Here is a 20538-nt window from a genome sequence, read left to right as displayed (position 1 = left end):
CCCCTCAGTCCCGGGCTGCCCCTCTGTCCCGGGCTGCCCCTCTGTCCCGGCTGCCCCTCTGTCCCGAGCTGCCCCTCTGTCCTGAGATGCCCCTCTGTCCCGAGCTGCCCCTCTGTCCCGAGCTGCCCCTCTGTCCCGAGCTGCCCCTCTGTCACGAGCTGCTCTTCAGTTATGTGGGGATCTGGGTGAGGACTATTAGGCCATGGTCGGCGAAGAAGGTGGATGATCCCAGGACGCCAAGGGGAGGAACGAGGACATTAATGGAGGAGGGTCCACATCCCGAGCCAGAACCGCCACCATGGACAGATGCCCACCGGACCCTCCCTATGCTCTTGAGGTGCGTCCGGGAGTCCGCACCTTAGGGGGGTTCTGTCACGCCTTGGTCATTGTATTTTGTGTTTTTGGTATATGTTTGGGTAGGCCAGGGTGTGACATGGGTTTATATGTTGTGTTTCGTATTGGGGTTTGTATTAATTGGGATTGTGTATGATTAGGGGTGTGTCTAGTTAGGCTTGGCTGCCTGAGGCGATTCTCAATTGGAGTCAGGTGTTTCTCGTTGTCTCAGATTGGGAACCGTATTTAGGTAGCCTGAGTTCGCGTTGTATTTTGTGGGTGTTTGTTCCTGTCTCTGTCTAGTAGTCACCAGATAGGCTGTAATTAGTTTCACGTTTCGTTTGTTGTTTTCGTATTCAGTTATTTCATGTACCACGATATATTTCATTAAAGTCATGAGTAACCTACACGCTGCATTTCGGTCTGACTCTCTTCATTCAACAGACGAACGACGTTACACTGGTTCCAATCCCATCAATTACACGTTGTGTATTTAACCCTCTGTTTCCCCTCATGTCCTGGTCGGTGATTGTTTGTTGTATGTATTGGTGCTAGTTATGTTCTGGTGTGCGACGGGTTTTAACCCACTTTCATTATTTTTTGTAAATGTTGGTTTTGGGAGTTTTCGTGCACTTATTAACCAACTCCGTTTATACCAAGTTCGTTCTCCTGCGCCTCACGTTCCTGCCACCAACACGCACCCATTACAGTCAAAGCCTTTTTTTTGTTCAAATGTATATTATTTGAGCTCTTTTTAAATGATTAGCTATCATATATTCCAATAGTCTCTTTCTTATACAGCATTAGAGAAAATGGTGTAGGCCTATAAATCAAGTTATTAGTTGTTACTCGACACTGTGATACTTGCTGTGTAACAAATGTTATTCTACTATTGTGTTCTATCTTCCTTTTCCTCTTCTTCACCTCTCCATTCACCTCTCTTCAGTCCTCCCTCCTTTCCCCCTTCTACTGTCGATCCACATCTACTGTTTCCCTCCTCTCCCCTCCCCCCTATTCTTTCTACAATCCCTTCAACCCATACCTGCACCCAACGATACCAAACCATATCCCCTGTCCTCAATCTGCTTCTAACCTGTTCCTATGTCACAGTGGTTTGTACATTACAGGCTGTCATCATGTTTTACTGTGAGAAAGCACTTGGACATCAGGGTTGGCCTCTCTAGAGTGACTGGAATGTGTGTTTCTCCCTCTCTCTTCCTCCTCTTTGTATCTCTCGCTCTAAGAATCCTGTGCTGGTTCTAGTAACTATGGTGATTGACGTGCAGCCAGGCTAGCGCAGTGCAGCTCGGCTTAGCTTGGTTTGGCTCAGTGGAATTAAAAAGGGGATCTCTCTCACTGGAACGACGCCACTAGTATACTCCCTCCCGCAGTCTGACTGTCCTACTAGAACATTCCATTCAGAGTCGTCTGACAGTGTTCCACAGAGGAATTCATAGGAATTCCAAACACTGTTTTGTTTACTGTATTTCTATGGGCTGAAAAGAAAGATCAGGGTGTTTTTATAAGCAGACACAGTGAGCCTGCTGCCACTGTTCATAACACCACATATATATAAATACACATATGTATATATCATCACCTGGTGTCACATACCCATCTATTTCATCCTTCACGTGCCTTGGTCATATTTAGCCATTGTTATTTGTTATTTGTTCATTGAAAAGGAGAAAACATACAGAACCAAACTCACTCATACAAAACTATCCAAACTAGAGATAAAATGCCTCGAATAACATAGAACTATAACACATCAATATCATAGAACTGTAACACATCTATAACATAGAACTGTAACACATCTATAACATAGAACTTTAACACATCTATAACATAGAACTGTAACACATCTATAACATAGAACTGTAACACATCTATAACATAGAACTTTAACACATCTATAACATAGAACTTTAACACATCTATAACATAGAACTGTAACACATCAATAACATAGAACTGTAACACATCTATAACAGAACTGTAAGACATCAATAACATAGAACTGTAACACATCTATAACATAGAACTGTAACACATCTATAACATAGAACTTTAACACATCTATAACATAGAACTGTAACACATCAATAACATAGAACTGTAACATATCTATAACAGAACTGTAAGACATCAATAACATAGAACTGTAACACATCAATAACATAGAACTGTAACACATCAATAACATAGAACTGTAACACATCAATAACATAGAACTGTAACACCTCAATATCATAGAACTGTAACACATCAATGTTAGAACATCGCCAACACTTTAACATGTCCCCAAAACAACCTATAACTGTATAACCTTACAACACTATAACAGTATAACCCTATAACCCTATACCACTATAACCTTATAACCCTATGACCTTATAACCCTATAACCCTATACCACTATAACCTTATAGCCCTATAACCTTAGAACCCTATAGCATTATAACCCTATAACCCTATAAACTTATAACCCTACACCACTATAACCTTACAACCCTATAACAGTATAACCTTATAACCATATACCACTATAACCTTATAACCCTATAACCCTATACCACAATAACCTTATAACCTTATAACCCTAAAACCCTATAACCCTATACCACTATAACCTTATAACACTATAACAGTATAACCCTATAACCCTATACCACTATAACCTTATAACACTATAACAGTATAACCCTATAACCCTATACCACTATAACCTTATAACACTATAACAGTATAACCTTATAACCCTATACCACTATAACCTTATAACCCTATAACCCTATACCACTACAACCTTATAACCTTATAACCCTATAGCACTATAACCCTATAACCCTATATATAACCCTACACCACTATAACCCTATAACCGTATAACACTATAACCCTATAACATTATAACCCTACACCACTATAACCTTACAACACTATAACAGTATAACCTTATAACCCTATACCACTATAACCCTATACCACTATAACCTTATAACCCTATAACCCTATACCACTACAACCTTATAACCTTATAACCCTATAGCACTATAACCCTATAACCCTATATATAACCCTACACCACTATAACCCTATAACCGTATAACACTATAACCCTATAACATTATAACCCTACACCACTATAACCTTATAACACTATAACAGTATAACCCTATAACCCTATACCACTATAACCTTATAAACCTACACCACTATAACCGTATAACCTTATAACTCTACACCACTATAACCTTATAACCCTATACCACTATAACCGTATAACCTTATAACTCTATACCACTATAACCTTATAACCCTACACCACTATAACCTTATAACCCTACACCACTATAACCTTATAACCCTATACCACTATAGCCTTATAACCCTATAACCCTATAACACTATAACACTATAACCTTATAACCCTATAACCCTACACCACTATAACCTTATAACCCTACACCACTATAACCTTATAACCCTATAGCAATATAACCTTATAACCCTATAACCCTACACCACTATAACCTTATAACCCTACACCACTATAACCTTATAACCCTATACCACTATAGCCTTATAACCCTACACCACTATAACCTTATAACCCTATACCACTATTACCTTATAACCCTATAACCCTATAGCATTATAACACTATAACACTATAACCTTATAACACTATAACCCTATAACCCTACACCACTATTACCTTATAACCCTATAACCCTACACCACTATAACCTTACAACCTTATAACACTATAACCCTATAACCCTACACCACTATAACCTTATAACCCTATAACCCTACACCACTATAACCCTATAAACCTATACCACTATAACCTTACAACCCTATAGCATTACAACACTATAACCTTATAACACTATAACACCATAACACCATAACCCTGTAACCTTATAACCCTAAAATGCATCTCCATTCAAAATCCTATTTTCCCTAACCCTAACCCAAAACCTAAACCGACCTCCTAACTTTAACCCACAACCTTAACCACTAACCCCGTATCCTAATTCTAACCCTAAACCAAAACCTCTAAGTTTAAAATAGCCTTTGTCCTCATGGCGATGTGGGAAATGTTCTTTGTTTTAGCGTCTTTGTGGGAAACCAACCAAACCCCCCCCTACACAATCGACATCAGATTTCTATGTTATATGATGTTGTTTGTCACGGCAGATTTCCTCCTCCTCCTCCTCCTCCTCCCTCCTCCTCCTCCGAAGAGGTAAAACAAGGATCGGACCAATAAGCAGCGTGGTTGGTGGCCATGGTTTTTAATAAGAAAAACTAAACATGAACACAAATACAAAATAATAAAGTGAACTGGCAATGAAACAGTCCCGAGTGGCACAGACACAGGAAACAATCACCCACAAAATACCCAAAGCATATACTGCCTAAATATGGTTCCCAATCAGAGACAACGATAGACAGCTGCCTCTAATTGGGAACCAATCTAGGCAACCATAGACATACAATTACCTAGAAAGGACACAGCCCCATAAACTTACAAAACCCCTAGACAAGATAAACACCCTAGATGAGACAGAAATCACCCATGTCACACCCTGGCCTAACCAAAATAATAAAGAACAGAAAGATAACTAAGGCCAGGGCGTGACATGGTTAGCTGATATGGATCAAACACCTATCCAGATATTGTGAGATCTGCCAGGCGACTGCACTGTAGTCAGTTTGGAACGCAATCATAATAATGTATTATCACTACAGCTCTTAACATTGAATATTATTATTATTATAACCCGTGTTCTTACCTGCGGCCTTGGAACGTGTGTCTCTGTCGCCATCACCAGGTGAGTGGCGGTCCACACTGCCCTGGCTGTAGCAGCGCTGGAAGGGCAAACTGTGGCTCGGACCCTGACCCAGGCCCTCCAGGATGGGGGAGAAGTCGGCCGAGGAGTGGGAGTGGGCCGAGTGGGTGGAGGAAAAGGGATCTGAACATCCCCCCGTCCTGAGAGAAGGAGAGCCCGTGCTTCCTCCATTTTTCCTCTTGCTCTTGGCGATCTCTGCAAAGGAAGTGACCCGCGGCAGAGGGGAAGGGCCCAGGGGGGCGGTGCCCTCACTGAGACGGACAGGGCAGCTCAGCATGCGCTCCAATGAGCCGAGCCGAGGGGGCGTGGACATGTCCAGGTTCCGGTCGTAGCTACGGGAACGGGGGCGGCTGGGCCCTCCTCCGATGGGTCCTCGGCCAACCACAGGAGGGGAGATGTTGACGTACACCTGGCCCTCAATGATTGGGTCTGAACAAGCTCCACCCATCTGCTGCTGCTGCTTCCTCTTCTTCCCGTCCTGCTCGTCTTCATCATTTTCTTCCTCATCTTCATCACGCTGTGTAGAGAAGACAGAGAAGCTCTTAGAATAAAAGACAAAGAAACGAACACATTCTTGGATCGATGTCAAACAGGGGTCAGGTAGCAGGAATAGTGCTTGGATCTCATGCTTTTTACAGCAGACACTAGGCTACCCTGGGGTGGCAGGGTAGCCTAGTGGTTAGAGCGTTGGACTAGTAACCGGAAGGTTTCAAGTTCAAACCCCCGAACTGACAAGGCACAAATCTGTCATTCTGTCCCTGAACAGGAAGTTAATCCACTGTTCTTAGGCTGTCATTGAAAATAAGAATTTATTCTTAACGGACTTGCCTAGTAAAATAAAGGTAATAAAATATAAATAATACACTTGAGTAGAGCCTTGAGTTGATCTCTTCCATTCTCTGCCAGTGTGTTAAATAGAAATTCATCAAATAAAATCTCCAACATGGACCAGTCATAGTCATTCTCTTGAGGGCACTAGCATTGATGATACAGCTCATCAATAAGCAAACTTTACTTTCCAGGCTATAAATATACATTTGCCTGCCTGGTTAAATAAAGGTTAAATAAATATAAACGTTATGACTGAAGCCACAGACAGCTGAAAGAATCCCAGACTGTAACTCTGATAGCTACTATAAATAGACTTGTATCTTAATAGTGTCAACATTACAACACATGAATATGACTGACATTACACCACACTGAAGGCATAGAGACTAAGCCTACATCCCGAGTGGCACCATTGTCCCTGTATAGTACACTGTATTTAACCAGGGCCCATAGTGCACTGTATTTAACCAGGGCCCACAGTGCACTGTATTTAACCAGGGCCCACAGTGCACTGTATTTAACCAGGGCCCACAGTGCACTGTATTTAACCAGGGCCCACAGTGCACTGTATTTAACCAGGGCCCACAGTGCACTGTATTTAACCAGGGCCCACAGTGCACTGTATTGAACCAGGGCCCACAGTGCACTGTATTGAACCAGGGCCCACAGTGCACTGTATTGAACCAGGGCCCACAGTGCACTATATTGAACCAGGGCCCACAGTGCACTGTATTGAACCAGGGCCCACAGTGCACTGTAAGTAATACGGTGCCATTTGAGAAGCACATACTCTCCAGGAATACTCCATTACAGATTACCCAGCTGCCAAAGTAGGCGAAGAGAAAACATTCCTTTTCCCCTTCAACAGTAGTGGATGGTTGTACTGATCTGAAACCTGCAGTCCTCCAGTAGGGGACTTTCCCCTTCAACAGTAGTGGATGGTTGTACTGATCTGAAACCTGCAGCCCTCCAGTAGGGGACTTTCCCCTTCAACAGTAGTGGCTGGTTGTACTGATCTGAAACCTGCAGTCCTCCAGTAGGGGACTTTCCCCTTCAACAGTAGTGGATGGTTGTACTGATCTGAAACCTGCAGTCCTCCAGTAGGGGACTTTCCCCTTCAACAGTAGTGGATGGTTGTACTGATCTGAAACCTGATCTGAAACCTTTGATATGGCCTGGAACAGGACTTGAACCAACAACCTTCCAGTAACTGATCCACCTCTTTAACCTATCTAGCAACCCTCATTCAAATAACACTATGTCTGATTCTGAACTGAACTAATATCCTACTCCACTCACCTGTGATGACTCTCCTCCCTCCTCCTCTTCCTCCTCCTCCTCCTCCTCTTCCTCCTCCTCCTCCTCTCCTCCCGGTGGCCGCGTGAACAGGTAGTATTCGGTTGGCTGGGTGGCGGTGGGCGTGTCAGGGGCAGGGCTATCCTTGCTGTGCTCGTCAGAGCAGCTGGCAACCGATGCGGAGCTTCCCGCAGGGCTCGGGGGCGACGGAGAAGAAAGGTCACAGGTCACCAGCTTATAGTAGTTCTGGGTGGTTACCACCAGACGCGCCTGGCTCTGCAGAAGAAGAAAAAGAAGTTGGAGAAGAAGAAGAAGAGAAAGAAGAAGAGAAAGAAGACTTTATTGTACACAAAGGTCAAGACTAACTGAATTTTGACACTCAGCTTGGAGAGGATGGAGCACAGAGCAGCCATACTACACCACCCAGAAAGCACTTTTTAGTGGTTAAATGTCTAGCTCAACAGCAGCTAGGATTTGACACTGTAAAGCATTTTGTGACAATTTCTGATGTAAAAAAAAGGGCTTTATAAAATACATTTGATTTGATTCATACCCGCAGACAGGACATGAGGTCACTTCCTGAGTCGGAGTGGGGGGGGTGATAGGAGTTACAGTTGGAGTCCAGGTCTAGAGCCCCCTGGTGTTCAGCTGAGCAGGTGCAGGAGGAGGTGGTGGGGTGAGGGTGAGAGTGGGGTTCGATGAGTAACGGCAGGGCGTTGCTGGAGGGGCAGGGGGGTTGTTGAGAGTGGAGGTGGGGGGGGGTTCAGTGGGGGAGGTGTGGAGGTCTAGGTAGAAAGCACCCCCACCTCCGGAGCCTCTTCGACTCCCTGCCTCCTCATCCAGCACTGAGCAGATGCAGACAGAGGAAGTGCAAGATTGGTCGGTGGAGCTGTTGAGGTTGGTGGTCGTGGTGGCCAGAGGTGGCGGCTTGGTAGAGGTTGCCGGGATGCTGTTGTTCATGTTATTATAGATGGCGCTGAAGTTAACCAGCACACCATCTGAGCTGTTACAGGAAGAGTCGCTGGCGTAGCCCAGCTGGCGTTCCGACGACTCTGAAAACGGTTCCGGGAAATGTTCAAGATATGTCTGGGAGAGGCCGCAGCAGGAGCAGCGCTGATGGGCGGCGCCAGAGCCAGAGGAGGAGTCAGCTTGGCTATTGCCCCGTCCCCCACCCCTCATTGGATGATCCTCTTCCTCCTCCTCATCCTCACCCCACTCCTGCTCTCCGCAGTCCATGGAGAGGGTGGAGCCACTGCTGCCGTGGCGACGTGGACTGTCCAATCCCAGCAGGTCCAGGCCCTCCAGGTGGGTGGAGAGATCAGAGGACACGCCCCTAAGGGAGTCCAGCCTCCCTGAGCAGCCCCAAGAGTGCTTACCCAGGGTGCTGTGCAACAGGAAGGGCTTGTGTGTGGTGGACCCCAGGTCGTGGAGGTGAAAGGGTGCAATCCCGTCTCCCTCCTCGTCCAGGGCGGAGTTTGTATCGCCATGGAGATGAAAGGAGGAGTCTTCCAAGTATCCGTTCAGGTTATCACCATCATCTTCCTCCTCTTCCTCCTCCTCATCATCATCATCCTCCTCCGTGTTGAGCAGAAAAGGGTTGTGACGGAGCCGGAGTGGGTTGTTGACCTGTTCTCTTGGCTTCACCCTGGGCATAGTGTGGGCCACCATCACCATCACCTGGTCCTCGCAGTTACTGGATGTCACCGACGAATCATCGCTCCCCGTGCTGCCTCCTCTCCCTCCTCCTCCTCCTCCTCCTCCTCCTCCTCCTCTCCCTCCTCCTCCTCCTCCTCCTCTCCCTCCTCCTCCTCCTCCTCCTCCTCCTCCTCCTCCCTCTCCCTCTCCCTCTCCTCCTCCTCCTCCTGTGGAGGTCTGGATGAGGCTGCTGTATACCAGGGCTTCCCTCTGGAGTACATCCTGCTCAGGAAGGGAGGTGGTGCGGCTCAAGCCCAGGGTTTCTGGGTAGCTGAAAGGGTTTGATCTCTTCAGGGACCCCCCTCCTCCACCACAGCCCTGCCGCCCACCAGTCACCTGACAGTGTACCAGGGGGATGTGGTGAACGATCAGGGTCTCGCCAGACAGCTTGGGGGGGTTGTCCATGGTCCCTGGGTGTACCCGGGTATAGGGGTTCAGACAGGGGGCAGGGGGAAAAGCTGTGTGGGTGCTGGGGTAGGGGGTATATGATATGTGGAGGGGTATCGGACAGGGAGTTGGTTCAGTGGTTAGATGCTAAACCCAAAGTTCCAGGGCCTGGAATGCTGAAGGAGAGGTCAGGGAAATTGACTCTGTGGTCTGAGTGGTACATCTGGAAGAGAGAGAGAGAGAGAGAGAGAGAGAGAGAGAGAGAGAGAGAGAGAGAGAGAGAGAGAGAGAGAGAGAGAGAGAGAGAGAGAGAGAGAGAGAGAGAGAGAGAGAGAGAGAGAGAGAGAGAGAGAGAGAGAGAGAGAGAGAGAGAGAGAGAGAGAGAGAGAGAGAGAGAGAGAGAGAGAGAGAGAGAGTGAATGGAGAAAGAGAGAGAGAGAGAGAGAGAGAGAGAGAGAGAGAGAGAGAGAGAGAGAGAGAGAGAGAGAGAGAGAGAGAGAGAGAGAGAGAGAGAGAGAGAGAGAGATAGTATTAGAGAAACACACTATCACACAATTTAAAACGTACTTATATCAATGTGATATATGAAGATCTTAAGAAACTTGTGGTTTGGCTCCAAAAGACACTGTCCTTAACATTAACATCACTTTATTGATCCCAAATTTGGGGACTTTTTTAACCCACCCCCTCCAAAGGGCGGCAGGGTAGCCTAGTGGTTAGAGTGTTTGACTAGTAACCGGAAGGTTGCATGTTCGAATCCCCGAGCTGACAAGGTACAAATCTGTCGTTCTGCCCCTGAACAGACAGTTAACCCACTGTTCCTAGACCGTCATTGAAAATAAGAATTTGTTCATAACTGACTTACCTTTAAAGGTAAAAATAAAGACACATTCAGTACATACAGGTTTAGGATAGGTGCAGGGGGCTGGCACCCTGGGAGCTGGCACCCTGGGAGCTGGCACCCTGGGAGCTGGCACCCTGGGAGCTGGCACCCTGGGAGCTGGCACCCTGGGAGCTGGCACCCTGGGAGCTATAGTTGTGTGGGGTTGAGTGCCTTGCTAAAACTCACAACGGCAGGCAATGGAATCTAGGATTTGATACCAGCACTGATTTGAGCTCTGATGATTCGACAACCCCCTGCTGATTAAGACAGTGGTATTAATCGCCAACGCCGGACACTGTCAATTGGCTTTGTCAGAAATGGCACCTTTATAGCGCTCTAGTTGTAGTCATTGCTACATATGGTACATCTGATTTTCCCAACTGATTTTTTCCGTAGGACCCGGGATTCAAACTGGCAACACTCTGGTAGCTGGCTTGCTTCTCAAACCGCTAGGCTACCTGCCGCCAGTCTTAAATGCCCGGTCTTGTCATTCATTCAGTTCGGCAGTGGAGTGAAGTCCTCCTCTCACTCTCCTCTCTCTACCACAGCTTCATCAGACTGTCAAACAGGCCTATGAGCTCACCCATCTCATTTGAGCTCACAGATCTTAAGACTTCCACAATCTTTACATACTTTCATCACTAACAACTACTCAAATCCGTTGGATATGCGTACATTTAGACAGCTTCATCATACGCACCCTGACACAGGGGCAGACTAATCCAGACTCAACACAACACTCAGGAGGAGTAATCCCAACTCAGAAATAATCCTAGAAAGATGAATCATCTTGAAGAAAGACAAACAGACAGACAGACAGACGGACGGACGGACGGACGGACGGACGGACGGACGGACGGACGGACGGACGGGGCGGGCGGGCGGGCGGGCGGGCGGGCGGGCGGGCGGGCGGGCGGACGGACGGACGGACGGACAGACAGACAGACAGACAGACAGACAGACAGACAGACAGACAGACAGACAGACAGACAGACAGACAGACAGACAGACAGACAGACAGACAGACAGACAGACAGACAGACAGACAGGAACCAAGGACTGATCACCCCAATCTACAATCTACAAAAGAAACCTCGGGAAAATCCTCTGCATTATCATTAACAGCACACTCAAACATTTCTGCAGTGAAAACAATGTAATGAGCAAATGTCAAATTGGCATTTTACCAAATTATTGTACAACAGACTACACATTCACCCTGAACACCCTAATTGACAAACAAATAAACCAAAACAAACAAAGTCTTCTCATGCTTTGTTGATTTTTAAAAAAGCCTTCGACTCAATTTGGCATGAGGGCCTGCTATACAAACTGATGCTGGGGTTCTGTCTGCTGGTCAACTGGAGTCTGAGGGAGCAGAGATCCACTTCAATGGTGAAGCACAAAAGTGTGTCTCAATAAAATAATGAACTGTTGAAACAATACCCGAAAAAACAGCCTGACACAATAAATGTAACGTTACTCACACAGATATGCAATAATATACTGGATCATGTACTGGAGTCAAAACAAATGGTGAAAAGGTGGAGCAGAGATGAGTGAACACACTTCAACAGGCAGCAGCAACACCTAGATCTTATGCACAGATTCTGCCAGACCTGGGCCCTGACAGTAAATCTCAGAAAGACCTAAATTTGGTGTTCCAAAAAAAGGTCCAGTCACCAGGACCACAAATACAAATTCCATCTAGACAACATTGCCCAAAAGCACACAAAAAAACTATATAAACCTTGGCCTAAACATCAGCGCCACAGGTAACTTCCACAAAGCTGTGAACGATCTGAGAGACAAGGCAAGAAGGGTATTCTATGCCATCAAAAGGAACATAAAATTCCACATACCAAATAGGATCTGGCTAAAAAATACTTGAAAAAGTTATAGAACCCATTGCCCTTTATGGTTGTGAGGTCTGGGGTCCGCTCACCAACCAAGAATTCACAAAATGGGACAAACACCAGATTGAGACTCTGCATGCAGAATTCTGCAAAAATATCCTCTGTGTACAATGTAAAACACCAAATAATGCATGCAGAGCAGAATTAGGCCGATACCCGCTAATTATCAAAATACAGAAAAGAGACTAGATTAAATTCTACAACCACCTAAAAGGGTGTCATTCCCAAACCTTCCATAACAAAGCAATCATCTACAGAGATGAACCTAGAGCAGGCTGGTTCTGGGACTATTCACAAACACAAATAGAGCCCCAGGACAGCAATATAATTAGACCCAACCAAATCACGAGAAATACAAAAAGATAATTACTTGACACATTGGAAAGAATTAACAAATAAACAGAGCAAACTTGAATGCTATTTGGCCCTAAAAAGAGAGTACACAATGGCAGAATACCTGAACACTTCGACTGACCCAAACTTAAGGAAAGCTGTGACTATGACAGAGAAAGAGACAGAGAGACAGAGAAAGAGAGACAGAGACAGAGACAAAGAGACAGAGAGACTGAGACAGCGAGACAGCGAGACAGAGAGAGTCAGAGAAATATATAAATAGATGTTGACCTTTTAGAACAGAGACTGACAGTGCAGGTGTTGGTTAGAGACAGTAGACACACACACACACACACACACACACACACACACACACACACACACACACACACACACACACACACACACACACACACACACACACACACACACACACACACACACACACACACACACACACACACACACACACACACACACACACACACACACACACACACACACACACACACAATAGACTGCTCTATCTGCTGAGCGAGCTACAGATTAGCATTGCGGGTCAAGTCCATTCAATCTCAGCGGGCAATTCCCAGGCTAACTGAAATGCCTCTCCTGCCAGGTGCAAGAATAACCCTTCAAACGGTGACTGATTAGCCACCTGACAGCTTCATTGTTGCTGAGAGTTCCTTGTCTGATTCTGTTTCCAGAGAGGGAAAGTGGTGCTAACAGGATTAGCCTCGCCTATTAGTTTATTTTAGCGCTCTGAGGACAAGCAAACAATCACCACACCAGATGCTAACAGCAATAGCCTAGCGTGTCAGCACTCTGAGGACAAGCCAACAATCACCACACCAGAAGCTAACAGCAATAGCCTAGCACGTTAGCACACTGAGGACAAGCCAACAATCACCACACAAATTCAGACTAAAACTAACAGCATTAGCCTAATGTGCTAGCATTCACCCACCCACTGTTGACCCTTGAAATGGGATTAAGGGATTGTCTGAAGGATCTGGTTGGGTTTAAATGTCCCATACTATTATTTTCAACCCCTAAAAGTGACAACATATTTATAACCCTAAATGTGCCAACTGGGATCATTTTGAAAAATGTTAATTGGTAATGATTGCAAAGAGACAATGTATGTCAAGATATAACACTTTTGTATTAACCTTTTGTAACACAAGTAAATGGTTTTAATATACATTTCTGTATGTTTAAAAAAAATTGTTTTGAACAGCGATTTTTGATCAATTTCATCCATAGCAACTTTTCATGAAAACATTTGTTTCATTCAAATGTTGCGTTTCTGTGAAACTCAGACGCTAAGAAATTGTCAGTTGAGCTAAATCTGTCATACTGTACCGGTACGACCTATGACGGCCACTGCTATGGGCGCAAGTGCCATCAGACTTTAAGCTCTAACTTTGCAATGCTATATGGGATATTAACTTAGTTCCAATTGTATCTGAAAGATGAGAGCATAGTTGGAATACACTGGAAACTTCACTGGAAGCTTCACTGGAAGCTTCATATCTTCTTAGTTGTTTTTTGTTGCCGTTATAGTGGCTGCCGTTATAGTGGCTGCCGTTATAGTGGCTGCCGTTATAGTGGCTGCCGTTATAGTGGCTGTCGTTATAGTGGCTGCCGTTATAGTGGCTGTCGTTATAGTGGCTGCCGTTATAGTGGCTGCCGTTATAGTGGCTGCCGTTATAGTGGCTGCCGTTATAGTGGCTGCCGTTATAGTGGCTGCCGTTATAGTGGCTTTCATGCCCCAATGGTCAAATCTGGGGCTGCTCCATATCTATATATTTTAAGAGTATGGTCACACCCTGATCTGTTTCCCATTATTCAAACTCCCTTTTTTTGTTATCCTGCTGTGGGGTGACCGGTCTAAGTCTCGGGTGCTCACCGACTCTGGGGCAGATGAGAGTTTTATGGGCACTATCCTGGTATCTGAGCTAGGTATCTCCATACATGGACGCCAGAGCACTGGACGGCCGCTCTATTGGCAGGGTCACGCACAGTTCCCAATAAACTGCGGGTATCAGGCAATCACAGTGAGTCCATACAGCTTCTCCTCATCAAATCTCCCCACTTCCCTGTTGTTTTGCGATTCTCATGGCTCCAGAAGCACAACCCCGTTACTGACTGGACGACGGGTTCAATCCTGGGTCGAAGCCCGTTCTGCCGCTCACATTGCCTTAAGGTGGCGTCGCCTTCCCCGGGACGTCCGACTCCGGGGTTAAGTTCAGCCTGGGATTTCTCTGCCGTTAACGTAGATGACCATGACCTGGAGGTTTTCAGCAAGGCTCGTGCTACCGCTCTTCCTCCACAAGCACCTTAACTCTAGGAAGACCCGTTGGGCCCTGTTATTCACCAGGTTCAACTTCACCATCTCCTAACGCCCAGGGTGCAAAAATGTGAAGCCTTATGCCCTCTCTCGCCTGTACAGTTCTGCTGCCACATCCTCTGAATCTGAGACCATCCTCCTTAACTCATGTCTTGCGGCTTCGGTTGTCTGGGGTATTGAGGCCCTGGTCCGCAATGCACAACGTTCCCAGCCAGACCCAGGTGGGGGGGCCCGGCTAACCGGATGTTCGTCCCTGATTCGGCCTGGTCTCAGGTCCTGGAATGGGCTCATTCCTCCAGGCTAACCTGTCGTCCTGGCGCCCATCAAACCCTGGCCTCCGACAACGCTTCTGGTGGCCCACTATGGTTCCTGACATCTCGGCCTTTGTCTCTGCATGCACGGTGTGTGCTCAAAATATTACTATGTGGCAAGCTCTGTCTGGCCTCCTTCAGCCACTACCTGTTCCTCATTGCCCCTGGTCCCATATTTCCATGGACTCGCGGGCAATGTTGTCTGTGATCGTGGTCCTCAGTTCTCGTCCCGATTCTGGAAGGCGTTCTGCACACTTATTGGGTCGTCGGCCAACCTGTCCTCCAGGTTTCAACCCCAGTCCAACGGCTAGACGGAGCGAGCCAATCAAGACATGGAAACAACACTTCGGTGTCTCGTCACTCTACGGACCCCACCACCTGGAGCCAGCAACTGGTCTGGGTGGAGTATGCTAGGAACACTCGGCCACTGGGCAATCCCCTTTCGACTGCTCCATGGGATATCCATGGGATATCAGCCCCAGCTCTTCCCGGAGCAAGAAGTTGAAGACAACAAACAATCAGCCCAGATGTTCGTCACCCTCAGCCCAGATGTTCGTCAGCTCGGTCGGCTCTTCTCAAGACCACCTCCAGGTACCGTTGACAAGCATCGGCAAACTTTCATTGGTCCTTTCCCCATCTCTATAGTCCTTAGTCCGACTGTTGTTTGTCTGCTGTTACCCAGTACCCTCCGTATACACCCTACTTTTCATGTGTCCAGGATTAAGCCCTTGTCTCACAGCTATTTGTCTTGTGGTTCCAGGCCCACCCCTCCTCCCTGTGTCATCGATGGCCATCCGACGTACACAGTGAGACGTCTCCTGAGTGTTCGACCACAGGGCAGGGGTTTCCGGCTATCAAACACACACAGGCGCACACACAAACACACACACTCAAAAATGCACGCAGACAGGACACGGGAACTCAAACACACTTACACACACCAAACACCAAATGACCAATAAACACAATATGAAAACGTTGCGTCTGAATGAGGGCTGAAGTGTCAATAAATACCCATTTCTGTCTTGTGTTGATGGTGTGCTCATAGAGGCCCAACACATACAGGATCATCCATGACAGACGACAGAACAAACCCAAACTATTTATTTTCAAATAAACTGGGCTACGGCTCTGTGCTGTTGGGTCACTGGCAGGAAGACACACAATCTTTTTTGGCCTATCACACGCCTCAATGACCTGGCCTTCTGTCTGTTTCTCTGAAAGCACTATCCTCGAATATCCCCTGTCTGCTTCTATCTATCCACCCAGCGAGAGAAAGAAAGAAAGAAAGAGAGACAAAGACAAAGAGAGAGAGAGAGAGAGAGAGAGAGAGAGAGAGAGAGAGAGAGAGAGAGAGAGAGAGAGAGAGAGAGAGAGAGAGAGAGAGAGAGAAATAAGAGAGACCACACAGGTTCTCTTGCCATGCCAATAAAGGAATTTGAATACACTCACACACATGCACACTCACTTTAAGGGAAAGCTGCAAACAAAGGACATCGTCCTCCTCCCTGCCTCCCCTCCCTGTGACCCGCTCCCTCCCTTCCTCACTCTTACATCATTAGTGTGAACAAAGGACATCATCCTCCTCCTCCCTCCTGTTCCCTCTCTTCCTCCGGTCTTACATCATAAGGACTGGGCTGGGACTCAGAGCAGACCTTCCCAGAGGCGGTGCACCCCGAGCAGCTACAGAGATGGGTATTATTACCAACACCACACTACGGTGCCTTCAGAAAGTATTCACACCCCTTGAATTTTTTACACGTTGTTACGTTACAGCCTGAATTTACAATGGATTGTATTGAGATTGTGTGTCACTAGCCTACACACAATATCCCCATAAAGTTGGAATTGTGTTTTTAAAAATGTTTGCAAATGAATTGAAAATGACAAGCAGAAACGTATTGAGTCAATAAGTATTCCTTGAGGTTTGCCTTAGTTATGACATTCCTAAACAAGCCTAAATCAGTTCAGGAATAAAAGTGTGCTGAATATGTCACATAATAAGTTGCATGAACTCATTCTGGGTCCAATAATAGTGTTTAACTTGATTTTTGAATGACTACCTCATCTCTGTATCCCAAACATACAATTATCTATAAGGTCCCTCAGTCTAGCAATGAATTTCAAAACATACAATTATCTATAAGGTCCCTCAGTCTAGCAATGAATTTCAAAACATGCAATTATCTATAAGGTCCCTCAGTCTAGCAATGAATTTCAAAACATACAATTATCTATAAGGTCCCTCAGTCTAGCAATGAATTTCAAAACATACAATTATCTATAAGGTCCCTCAGTCTAGCAATGAATTTCAAAACATACAATTATCTATAAGGTCCCTCAGTCTAGCAATGAATTTCAAAACATACAATTATCTATAAGGTCCCTCAGTCTAGCAATGAATTTCAAACACAGATTCAACCACAAAGATCAGGGAGGTTTTTCAATGACTCGCAAATAAGGGCACCGATAGGTAAAAAAATAAAAAATAAAAAACAGATGCTGGATATCCCTTTGAGCATGGTAAAGTTATTAATTACAGTTTGGATGGTGTATCAATACACCCAGTCACTACAAAGATACAGGCCTGCTTCCTAACTCAGTTGCCGGAGAGGAAGGAAACCACTCAGGGATTTCACCACGAGGCCAATGGTGACTTTAAAACAGTTACAGAGTTGAATGGCTGTGAAAGGAGAAAACTGAGGATGGATCAACAACATTGTAGTTACTCCACAATACTAACCTAAATGACAGAATGGCAGTGAAAGGAGAAAACTGAGGATGGATCAACAACATTGTAGTTACTCCACAATACTAACCTAAATGACAGAATGGCTGTGAAAGGAGAAAACTGAGGATGGATCAACAACATTGTAGTTACTCCACAATACTAACCTAAATGACAGAATGGCTGTGAAAGGAGAAAACTGAGGATGGATCAACAACATTGTAGTTACTCCACAATACTAACCTAAATGACAGAATGGCTGTGAAAGGAGAAAACTGAGGATGAACAACATTGTAGTTACTCCACAATACTAACCTAAATGACAGAATGGCTGTGAAAGGAGAAAACTGAGGATGGATCAACAACATTGTAGTTACTCCACAATACTAACCTAAATGACAGAATGGCTGTGAAAGGAGAAAACTGAGGATGGATCAACAACATTGTAGTTACTCCACAATACTAACCTAAATGACAGAATGGCTGTGAAAGGAGAAAACTGAGGATGGATCAACAACATTGTAGTTACTCCACAATACTAACCTAAATGACAGAATGGCTGTGAAAGGAGAAAACTGAGGATGGATCAACAACATTGTAGTTACTCCACAATACTAACCTAAATGACAGAATGGCTGTGAAAGGAGAAAACTGAGGATGGATCAACAACATTGTAGTTACTCCACAATACTAACCTAAATGACAGAATGGCTGTGAAAGGAGAAAACTGAGGATGGATCAACAACATTGTAGTTACTCCACAATACTAACCTAAATGACAGAATGGCTGTGAAAGGAGAAAACTGAGGATGGATCAACAACATTGTAGTTACTCCACAATACTAACCTAAATGACAGAATGGCTGTGAAAGGAGAAAACTGAGGATGGATCAACAACATTGTAGTTACTCCACAATACTAACCTAAATGACAGAATGGCTGTGAAAGGAGAAAACTGAGGATGGATCAACAACATTGTAGTTACTCCACAATACTAACCTAAATGACAGAATGGCTGTGAAAGGAGAAAACTGAGGATGGATCAACAACATTGTAGTTACTCCACAATACTAACCTAAATGACAGAATGGCTGTGAAAGGAGAAAACTGAGGATGGATCAACAACATTGTAGTTACTCCACAATACTAACCTAAATGACAGAATGGCTGTGAAAGGAGAAAACTGAGGATGGATCAACAACATTGTAGTTACTCCACAATACTAACCTAAATGACAGAATGGCAGTGAAAGGAGAAAACTGAGGATGGATCAACAACATTGGTACTCCACAATACTAACCTAAATGACAGAATGGCTGTGAAAGGAGAAAACTGAGGATGGATCAACAACATTGTAGTTACTCCACAATACTAACCTAAATGACAGAATGGCTGTGAAAGGAGAAAACTGAGGATGGATCAACAACATTGTAGTTACTCCACAATACTAACCTAAATGACAGAATGGCTGTGAAAGGAGAAAACTGAGGATGGATCAACAACATTGTAGTTACTCCACAATACTAACCTAAATGACAGAATGGCTGTGAAAGGAGAAAACTGAGGATGGATCAACAACATTGTAGTTACTCCACAATACTAACCTAAATGACAGAATGGCTGTGAAAGGAGAAAACTGAGGATGGATCAACAACATTGTAGTTACTCCACAATACTAACCTAAATGACAGAATGGCTGTGAAAGGAGAAAACTGAGGATGGATCAACAACATTGTAGTTACTCCACAATACTAATCTAAATGACAGAATGGCTGTGAAAGGAGAAAACTGAGGATGGATCAACAACATTGTAGTTACTCCACAATACTAACCTAAATGACAGAATGGCTGTGAAAGGAGAAAACTGAGGATGGATCAACAACATTGTAGTTACTCCACAATACTAATCTAAATGACAGAATGGCTGTGAAAGGAGAAAACTGAGGATGGATCAACAACATTGTAGTTACTCCACAATACTAACCTAAATGACAGAATGGCTGTGAAAGGAGAAAACTGAGGATGGATCAACAACATTGTAGTTACTCCACAATACTAACCTAAATGACAGAATGGCTGTGAAAGGAGAAAACTGAGGATGGATCAACAACATTGTAGTTACTCCACAATACTAACCTAAATGACAGAATGGCTGTGAAAGGAGAAAACTGAGGATGGATCAACAACATTGTAGTTACTCCACAATACTAACCTAAATGACAGAATGGCTGTGAAAGGAGAAAACTGAGGATGGATCAACAACATTGTAGTTACTCCACAATACTAACCTAAATGACAGAATGGCTGTGAAAGGAGAAAACTGAGGATGGATCAACAACATTGTAGTTACTCCACAATACTAACCTAAATGACAGAATGGCTGTGAAAGGAGAAAACTGAGGATGGATCAACAACATTGTAGTTACTCCACAATACTAACCTAAATGACAGAATGGCTGTGAAAGGAAATGAAAACTGAGGATGGATCAACAACATTGTAGTTACTCCACAATACTAACCTAAATGACAGAATGGCTGTGAAAGGAGAAAACTGAGGATGGATCAACAACATTGTAGTTACTCCACAATACTAACCTAAATGACAGA

At 44.9% G+C, this 20538-nt stretch overlaps 1 protein-coding gene across 1 annotated transcript in view; it reads right to left on the bottom strand.

Moving 5' to 3' along the window:
* Positions 1-20538, bottom strand: part of LOC124034954 (AP-4 complex accessory subunit RUSC2-like) — a 66881-nt gene that overhangs the window by 41208 nt on the left and 5135 nt on the right. Inside the window, 5 exon segments of the mRNA XM_046348346.1 lie at positions 5142-5715; positions 7329-7601; positions 7879-8079; positions 8082-9059; positions 9174-9630. Coding sequence (XP_046204302.1) covers positions 5142-5715; positions 7329-7601; positions 7879-8079; positions 8082-9059; positions 9174-9425 — 2278 coding nt within the window. The 5' untranslated portion in view covers positions 9426-9630.

Source organism: Oncorhynchus gorbuscha, linkage group LG05, assembly GCF_021184085.1.
Source record: "Oncorhynchus gorbuscha isolate QuinsamMale2020 ecotype Even-year linkage group LG05, OgorEven_v1.0, whole genome shotgun sequence".
Lineage (NCBI taxonomy): Eukaryota > Metazoa > Chordata > Actinopteri > Salmoniformes > Salmonidae > Oncorhynchus > Oncorhynchus gorbuscha.
Note: the sequence above shows the minus strand (reverse complement) of the source record. Positions and strands in the feature narration are given on the sequence as shown.